The following is a 10,000-nucleotide window of genomic DNA, read 5'->3' on the forward strand; positions in this document are numbered from 1 at the left end:
GGAATGACATGTAAAAGTCATGCATAAAGGCTAAAATGCTAAAATGCTTTCATTTGCCATCATTTTCTACGCCATCTATTGAGGAAACGTGGGTATTGCAGGGAAAAGGCAGAAGTATAATGATAATATAAATAAATTATATGGTTTGGATAGAAGAAATAGAATTTTATCGGGCCGCATTTAAAAGCTACACGGGCCGCATCCGGCCCCTGGGCCTTAGTTTGCCCATGCCTGCTGATATTAAAGACAGAGGAGAGGCTACGAGAAACCAACATTCCACATATTTTTTTTTCCATTTCTGAATATTTCTATGTGTATTCATTTTACTCGGCCTGTACTTCTTCAGTCATTGCCTCTTCTACCTGCCTCATTTCCCTCCCTGCCTCCCTCCTTCCCTCCTGTCCTCCGGCTCTCCAAAGGCAGCGTGTGAGCGCTAATGGTCTCTATGTGAACGCAGCGTAGCCTCACCACAGCTCACAGTTCATGGAGAGCTACTCTGAGCTGGGTGTGTTTCAGGGTTCTTCACGTCCGCTCCCAGGTGGAGCTGGGAGAATGGGATGTGTCGTGGCTCTGAAAACATCCTCATGTGTTCACATCTGTGTCGGCCGGTGCTCCAGCCGTCTGTGATATTCACTGGACTGTAATGGAGTCCACAGCTTCAGTGGGAGCATTGAAAAGTATCATCATAAATATACAGTATGTGGATTGATTCTTAAATATGGTAATGATGAAAAAAAAACCCCAACTCAACAGGAATTATAGCCATTTTTAAACATAACAAATAAAATTGAAGATAGGAAAATATCTAAAATTACAAAAGAAAAGGGGAAAATGTACAGCAATAAATTTAAAAGAAAAAAGTCACAAAGTTGTAAGAATAAAATAATTTGTGAAAATAGTCATACATTTTCAGGAATAAAAACAAAATCTTACATTAATAAGAATAAACTCCGACATTTGTGAGAAAAATGTCACAATTAAAATTAAAAACAAAAAGCTTTGGACATTTTTCTTTCCAACCTTTTTTTACTAAGATTCCAACATATTTTTTTTCTGATAATCTTAATGACTTTTCTTAAAACACTACAACTTTATACTTGGTAAATTCTTCACTTTATTTTTTGTGAATTCAGATACTTTTTCTCCTTCAGTGTGTGGGCCTAATGATCCGTGGTATACAACAAAAAGTCGAAACAAACAAAAAAGTAAAGAAAATCATCAGTTTGACCCACAGCAGTAACTTAAGTTCCAGCCTCAGTTTAACAACAATCCAACAGTCTGACCACGCTGTCCATCCAGGACACGGTTGAATTGTGAGGTGAAATCCATTATTTTTTCTTTCAGACGCACAACTCTAAGCTCGTTTCGCTGCTAAGAATCGCTGATTTATTCACGAGCGTTCAATAGTGCAATCCTGAGAGGCGCGGAATCGTTGTTCATTATTATCATGATCATTATTTCTAACAGTGGGAACCAGATAACGCAGGTCTGATCTGAGACACGGACGAGCTGAGGCAGGATTCTGTAAAACCTATGATTGTTTGAATATTGAAAATGTTAGGAGAGGAGGGGAGTGGGGGGGTTGAGGGAGGGAGGGGCAGTGATGACATAACAGGTGACTGGAGGTGGGTGTGAGACGTGAGCAGTCACAGTGAGGTAAAGGAGTGGGGGATGTTTCTGTGCCTGGAGTCTCTTGAAAAGTCTGGAGGTTGTTGAAGATACAGTGGAGCACCTGGGATAAAAGCAGGATTCACACACTTCAGGCACAAATAGTGTCAAAATATTGTCAGATCGGGCTGGTTAGCACCCCCAGCACCACCAACCTCCTTCATTAGTCTACTTTATTAGACACTTTTCCCTAATCTGCAATACCTGCAAATACCAGAGAACTCATTAAAAACATCATCATTCTTCAATTCACAGCGAAAGATAATCACATTTTCTTCATTAGTGCAGCTTCTGTTCTTCACTTCTACACTTTGTTTGTTGTCTTGCTACAATCCCAATTCCACCTTTCTGAATTCTAAAGAAGCTGACATCTTACTTCACCTTTTTTAAATAGTTCTAGTTCATTTTTCCTTTTTATTTTTGACCTTTGCTTAAACTCCTGCAGTGTAAAGATGCGATTTGACACTTCTCCATGGATCATACCTAGACATAACAAACATTTGTTTTTTAACGACTACTTCTTAAGCTGAATAAGAAATATTTAACTAAATGTGAACCTTGAGATAAAAGTATTTCGAGATACGAGCAACACCTTCGAGCAAATGTTTGCTTCGAGATATCAGTAAAAATTTGAGATATTTTTATGGTATAATTTAGAATTTGTATGATGTACGGTTAGGAGTAGGTGGACTTTTCTGAAGGTCTGAGGGAACATAGAACCGTACTCCTTACAGATTCTAAATCATACCATACAAATTCTTATGTTACTCCCATTGATGTCTGCATCCATTCACTGCTGAACTTTATGACTCATGGGAATTGTAATCTCAATTGTGCTGCCGTGGACATTACAATCCTCCACACGGCCCTGAAAAAGAACGTTAACAAATGCACGTCGCTATGTGGGGTAAAGTTGGAGGAAGGAAACTAATGCAAGTTAATAGATTTTTTTTTCCTACTGCAGGCTCTTGGGATTGCAGTTCGCGAGTTGCAATGAAGATGAGTCATACAAGTCAGAGGCAGCCAGTCAGTTCTTTGTGTCATAATACACACACACACACACACACACACACACACACACACTAAAGAGACTGCCCTTCCTGAAGAGTCCACACAGAGATGCTTCTAAACACACTTTTTTACATTTCCACACAGAACGTGTTGTAAACAGGTGCTATGCTTTCTGACCCCCACTAATAGCGTCGATCTTTGATGAGAACAACAGGTCGCCACGGCGCCTCTGTGGTCAATTTTTTTTCACGAGCTGTAAAGAAATGTCCCCAGCCTGCGGCTCCGAGGCTGCTTCACATGCGTGCAAGCTCCTAATTGGCTTCAAATGCCATCAACAAGAAAAAGAAATGAAAAGAGGCGGCGGAGGAAGGGCTGAGGCAAAGAACTGTAGAGTAATGATTAAGTAGAAGAGAAAGCAAATGCAAGAAGAACATTAGAAGAAAAAATATTTGGGAAAAGGAGGCACACGTTGACAGATGAGATGATGATGGATGCAAGAGGAGGATGAGGGGCGTGGAAAAAGACTGCTGCTCAAATAAGAGAAAATACTGAGGTAGCCTTGGTCACCATTTAGTTGATAAAACACTGGTTATGTTTTAGACGATGACATGGTGAAATTTGATGTCATAAAAATCCAAATTTTAAATAATTTTTAGAGCCATTTTCCTGAAATGTTTTGGCGCCCCCTATGGGAGCTGAGTCATTATTTAGTGATTTTGTCTGTGTGCTTTAGTGGCTTTGACCATGAATAATCAGCAGGTATAATTTGGGTTGGGTTTTTATGTTGACACTAAGGAAAGCAGCGTTAGGACAACGCACACACTCTACACTCTCAAGCCCTGAGGATTGATGAAACAGTGTGGTTAAAAGTATGGTCCGGGGACACCTTGGAATGCAGCTGGAATTAAACCTTTGACTCTAAACTTTGATTAGTTTAGAAACTGATTTTTGCAACAAACCTCAGAAAAGTTTGTCACAGACAAAGGTATGGGCCAAAGGTTTCGTACAAGATTCTAGAAGGTTCCCTAGCCAACAGGTTGACATGTTACGGATTTTCTTTTAGACAGCACAAATATTTGGCCTGTCACCATTCATAGATATTTATATTGAAACTGCGGTGCTTAAAGCCAAAGACAAAAACCACTGCTGAATGTGCTTTTTCTTTCAGCCTATAGATGGCATTGTATCAGAGGCTTTCAAAGTGCCAACCTTGTCATTATTACCTCACATGGACAAATGTGTGGAAAATAGGTTGAGTTTGGTGTCAATCCCCTGTCAATTAACTTGATTATGGGAACCCCACCTAGTCACCCCCCCAAAATCAAATTCTACATGTCAGGCTGTCATCAGCAAATGATAAAAAACTTCTAGCTGCTGCTAGCTTAGAGGTAATGATAGATTCAGTTTAATAGAAAATATTAAACTTTAGAAAATATAAAAACTTAATATAGAAAACAACCAAAGAAGTCCCAGTTCTGTATCCTGTTGTAATGCATTCTAATTGGCTCTTACGTTAAGCTAACTTTGTTGTTTACTAGTTGTACTTCAAGCAAGTCCAAAATAAAAAATCAATTCTAAAACAGAAGATGCTGCGTGCATGTACTGAACGCAGGCGTTGACCTTTTGGTGAATCCTGTTTATGGTGGCTGTAAGAGCAGCCTCTGTTCACTGGCATTTCCCTGCCATTTTGGTCTAAAGAAGGTACACATACGCAGGTAATTAGTCCAATTATGTGGCTCTTATCTTCCTCTCTCAAAGCCTCACTGGGGGTTAAGATTACTCTCCTAATGTTGTTGTAATTTGCTTAAAACACTCAGGTCCCAGACACTTCAGGTATGTAGTGTGGTTTGGGGCAGATTATTCTGGTGATTCTAGCAAAATGGGAGGAAAATCTTGTAAATTAGCTTTGGTTGAAGAGAGAATTTGGAGAAGACAAGCTTTTGTTTTTCTACTTGAAAGTTCATGGTAATTTAAGTGAAACGTTAAGGAAAATAAGCTTCACCCAGGCAAGATATCCCATGTTCTGAAAGTTGATCTCCACTTCTTGTATCTCCTCCTCAATTATGTTGGTCCATCTGTCTAAGGTTGATCAGTACTTGTTGTTTGGGGGTATTCCTAGGTCGCCATTGGTTCTCCTGTGTGAGTTGTTGGACTGTGAGTCGCACACCTCCCCACTGAGCCCAGTTTACCAAGGATGATCCAGATCATAGGAACCAGAAGCTGTGACAAAGCCAGGTATAAAAGCAGAGGTCATAGAATGGACAGGATTGAGGTTTTACTTTTCTGACCCAAAGCTCAATGGATATATCCATAGATAGATAGATAGATAGATAGATAGATAGATAGATAGATAGATAGATAGAAGACAGACAGAAAGAAAGAGAGACAGAAAGACAGACAGACAGAAAGATAGACAGACAGACAGACAGACAGATAGATAGATAGATAGATAGAACTTTATTAATCTCTCCGGAGTTTGCTTTGGCATATTAAGTCTCCAGCAGCACCAAAACAACAGAAATAACATACGAATAGATGAAATGCAATAAAAAAAAACCAATAAAATACCATTGGCTAAGTCTTCTGGGTGCGATGTTCGCTTTTCGGACCCAAAAACTCAATGGGTCGGCTAAAAAAGAATTTATCCCCTCTTAGAAAGAACCTGAAATGGAAATGTGCAAAAAGTATGGTACAGTATGTCTAGGTTTAAAAAAATCTAGGTTGAAGCAAAAAAAAAAAGTTTTTCACTTTGAAAAACTCTTCTTCTAAAACTTTACTCTTAAACAACTCTCCAAAGTTAAAAGTGTTATCTTCCTCCCTGACACTCACCTTAACTGAGGTGTGATTATTCAAGTAATTTAAAAATAATTTAATTAAGTATTGTAAGTTCTGTTATTATTTTGCTGAAGCAGTTGCTAGGAGACTGGTGTGCCCGATGAATTGATGACTGATGTGATTCAAGCCCTCTGCTCCTCTTACAGAGAATTTTCTTTTCATTTCATCTTAATAAACACTGTCAAGAGCAGGTTTATTTAATTATTATTATTCAAAGTGCAGCTGCTTTGGGCCAGAAGTGCAATCACCTGAGAGGAACTCATTATTTAAAACAAAGGTATTTGTTTGGCATTTTCTAAAAACTTCTGTTTCCTCAGACTCTGATACCAAATCACCGATGGCCATTGATTAGTGTCAGTCCTTCATTCGCGATTAGTCGAAACTTTTCACGTTTATGGATGTAGCTCTGCCGTGGTTTTATTCCCTGCTAATGAAGGAGCCTTGATTGAGCATCGTCCTCGTTATTTTTTCACATTTGTGCCTGAGCACTCTCCGGGGCCCACTCTTGATTTCTGCATCTTAAAAAGCTTCTTGAAGGGTAAGAGAGTAAAACAAATTAAAAGAAATATTTCATTTTTTGTTTTTTGTTCATAGCAGTTAAAATACCTGAAGTGCTTTAATGAAACTGCTGGACACACTTGTGAGAATAAGTCATACCTCTAGAACTCTTGGACTCAAAAACATCTGACGGTACACCATCAAAAAATCTCACAAAATGTACATGTAGTAAAATATATAAATATTTCGGTTTGAGTTTACTTACCTGTTAAGACAACGCTGATATACTCGCAGGAATTGAAGAAAGACACAGTTTCCTCCAGTTTGACGCACCCCAACTATCAATGAATCTGTCCCCTACTTTCTTCTTCTTCTTTTCTTTCGGCTTTGTCCGTTTTTGTCTCCACACGCCCTCCTTTTCTTTGTCTTTGACCAACAGTAGTCCAATTTCCACCAGTACCCTGTAGGTCAACAGCACTGTTGGCGGCCATTGTTAACCCGGGCCCCGACCGATCTGGTATGGAAATCGTTTTTGTGATACGCATATTTGATTTGGCTAAAGGTTTTACACCGGATGCCCTGGCTTGTGTACCCTAGTGGCTGGTTTTCATCTGTTTCCTACCACCCTCCACAATTTGAGAAGCACATTATTAAATTATCTGTATTCTGAATTTTGAGATTATTTTTCATTTTGGTCAAAAATAAAAAATTGATTTTTTTATTTTTTTTGCAGAAAACCCAATTTAACCTTGAGTTAGCAGAGTTTTTATTTCGCAGAAGAATAACTTAAGTCAAACTTTTAAATCCCTCTCTGTACTCCTCTCGTGTATTTATGCCTCTGTCTTTGTCGCGCCTTGTGGCCTCGTCACAACATTACCAAATAGGAAAGGCTGCGGGCCTGTATACATCAAGTGTTTTGTTTCCTCTGGGATCTTTTGGAATCGTTTTTTGTTTTCTTTTTTTCTTCTTTTTCCATTTGATCTTTCTTGTGCTGATATAGTGTTTGAAGTTTTTTTGTGTTGTGCGCTCATCCTTCCTTTGAGACAGTGTCTCACGGAGAGAGGAAAAATAGGGACACAAAAAGCAAAGGTTGATGACAGAGATTTACATTCATGGCCAACCGGCTGTCAATAGTTGTTGTGGGGTCATTTTTCTAGACTCAATTCTGCATGAAAAACTGCTTCTGCTGATCCACTCGGGATCAATTTTGTGTATTTTTCCTGTTGAACAGCCCTTCGGCTATGCATAAGTGGAGATGGAAAGACACTGTGTCTCTGCCACATCACTAAACACATTGTTCTTTTTTTTCTGTTTTCTTTCCAAAGAACAACTTGAGGAGGATAAATTGCACAATAATGGAGGTAAAGTATTGTCATCTGAGAAAAAAAAAACCCACTTCATATTTTCTGCCTGGGTTGTTCATTTAGCAGACACTTGAGCATCCACAGAAGCCGGGCTTGTGTTATGACTCATGGAACCTTGTCCTGTTTTCTGTTAAAGTGCACCATCCCTCTCCATCTTCATGGCATGTTCATATATTATATCGTTGTTAAAACCAGACACTGTACTTTTTTAATCCATTCAAAGTTCCACTGGGCACAGGTTTTTGACAGGGTTAGCTTACGAAGACAAGACTAGAAAAACATTATTAACAATTAGTATAAATTTATACAAACCCATGAATGTGATGTCTTCCAACAGCGCAAGATGGCTGGGAAAAGTCAAGGTTGTTGAAAATTAGCTTTGATTTCTCACTTTATATATAAAAGATTGGATCGTTAGGACATAGGACATGTGTACACCTGCCTAAGACTTTTAGACAATAGTGTGTATATGTATAAAGAAACATCGTCATCGTAGAATCATAAGATAGACTGTATATTTGGTCAAAATTACCCTTCCTAAAAAATCGTAAAAAATGAAAATTGTAAAACCAGTAATGGTGCCAAAATTAGCCTGACATGCTTGATAACATGTAAAGTGTAGTGTGCCGACAACTGTGGCCTGAAATTCGTCTACACCAGTGGTTCTTAACCTTGTTGGAGGTACTGAACCCCACTAGTTTCATATGCGCATTCACCGAACCCTTCGGTGATGGCCAAGCAGGGGGGCGTGTCATCACGAATCATATGAGTCGGGTGTGTGTCCTCTGCCGAACCCCTGGGGTTCGATCGAATCCAGGTTAAGAACCACTGGTCTACACTGACTGGAAGTGTTGCTGGTTTACTGTCAACCCTGGGCGGGGTCCACTGTTTGATACTAATCAATTTGTTGAATCAATTCAAGAGGACTCAACAGTGCTACCTAGTGTTAGGTTGATGTTAATAATATTTTTTTTAATTGACAGGGAGCCAGACAAAGCAGGACTGGTCCATCCAATGGCCCACCTCAGAATCAGGCAAGGAAAACACTCCAGTGTGCCAGCCCGAGGCCAGCCAGTGGATCCGTTTCCAGCTCTCCCAAAGCCCCAAAGTCCAGTCCAAGTACAACCAGCACATGGGCCATAGGCCCCAGGCCCTGCCCCCCCCTTTGTTCGTTGACCGATTGACAGTCGACAGTCCCACCACAGGACTTTTGCTGTCCTTGGACACTGGTCATCGCTCCCTGCCCCCGTCGCCCCGTCAGAGGCATTTTGGCCACACGCCTCCTCGAACTCCCTTGGTGATCAACACCATGACCCCTCCAGGCACTCCACCAATGTGGCGAAGGAACAAAGTGAAAGCCCCAGGAACGCCACCTCCGCCCAGCCGCAAACTAATTCATCTGCTGCCAGGATTCACTGCACTGCACCGCAGCAAATCCCACGAGTTCCAGCTGGGAAATCGTTTAGAGGAAGCGCAGACACCAAAGTAAGTGTAAATAAAAATTCTGTATTGGTTTTTATTTAGTTGAAAAAATGTTTGTAGCATACATTTGATTTTTTAATACTATATCATAACAACCAAAAATAAAACAAAAAAGAAAAATAATAATTTGAAAAGAAAAGGTGGGGGCTGAAGGCCTCATTAAACCTTTATGGGTACCATTACTGGCCCCTGACCCTGACCTTGGACCTGTTTGACTTCTATTATTTTCTCTTATCTACTGTTTTAGATAACTCGATAGATAAATAATGAAGTAACTCAACATTCAGAATGCCAGAAAGTGAAGAGAAGGTTGTAGGTATTGTATGTATTAATGTTGACAGTTGGCGAAAAACAACCAATCCAATCCAGCGTTTCAGTCCTGCTTCTCCACCACCACATTCACCTCCTCTGAAGTAGCACAAACAGAAAGTTTTGACTCCACCTTTTCCTATTAGTGTTTTTTTTCTGGATCGCAATTTTCCACTACTTCTAAATCAGATTAATTCCTGGCTGGACATCGTTGATAGAGCCAGTGGTCTGTCGGTACAGATAAAGTGCCGGGGGGCTGACTTCCTGACTGACCATGCCTGGGTCTGGTGCTATGCTGATCAGATTTGGCCACAAACAGAGTCCAATTCTGGTAGTTAAACAGGAACCAGAGTGCGTCCCGGGAGAGCTGCGGTCATTTTGATAATACCATAAGATGGCAGTGGCCTATGGCTTGCTACACTTGGTAAGTTAATATTTGGGGAAGGGGTCCTCTGCTTCTGTGACGGTCAGCTGGGTCGGATTCAGTGTGCGCTTCCTTGTGAATTGAGCTGAAAAACACGTGTCAACCGTATGTGCTCGTGCATTTGTGCGTGTGTGTTTGTGCATCTGCATTGTGACGAGTGTATCATAGCTGCACTGAATGGGCTCAAACAGCATTAGGGAATTGATTACCGGTCCCCGAGCGCTCATAGACTGCAGGCAGTGAGTCAGGATGCTCTAATCAATGGCCTGTATGTGCCTGGAAATGCTGCGGCTCCGTCAGACCAGAGCAGGTCTGCTGATGCTGATGCCGCTAGTACATCCCAGAAGAGATTGGAAATGGTTGAAGGGCCGTGGTGGCAAGTGTCACAGTGAATGTTTTAGTTCTGGCC

The 10,000-nt window shown here is 40.6% G+C and overlaps 1 protein-coding gene across 2 annotated transcripts in view; it reads left to right on the forward strand.

The window, feature by feature from the left end:
• The window catches only part of ksr2 (kinase suppressor of ras 2), a 93,266-nt gene that overhangs the window by 21,880 nt on the left and 61,386 nt on the right, over positions 1 to 10,000 (forward strand). For both annotated transcript variants that reach the window (XM_017043212.2, XM_008336254.3), the window contains exons 4-5: positions 7,338 to 7,373; positions 8,360 to 8,861. In XM_017043212.2, coding sequence (XP_016898701.1) covers positions 7,338 to 7,373; positions 8,360 to 8,861 — 538 coding nt within the window. The remainder of the gene's footprint in view (positions 1 to 7,337; positions 7,374 to 8,359; positions 8,862 to 10,000) is intronic.

Source organism: Cynoglossus semilaevis, chromosome Z, assembly GCF_000523025.1.
Source record: "Cynoglossus semilaevis isolate Cse_v1.0 chromosome Z, Cse_v1.0, whole genome shotgun sequence".
In the NCBI taxonomy this organism is placed as follows: Eukaryota; Metazoa; Chordata; class Actinopteri; order Pleuronectiformes; family Cynoglossidae; genus Cynoglossus; species Cynoglossus semilaevis.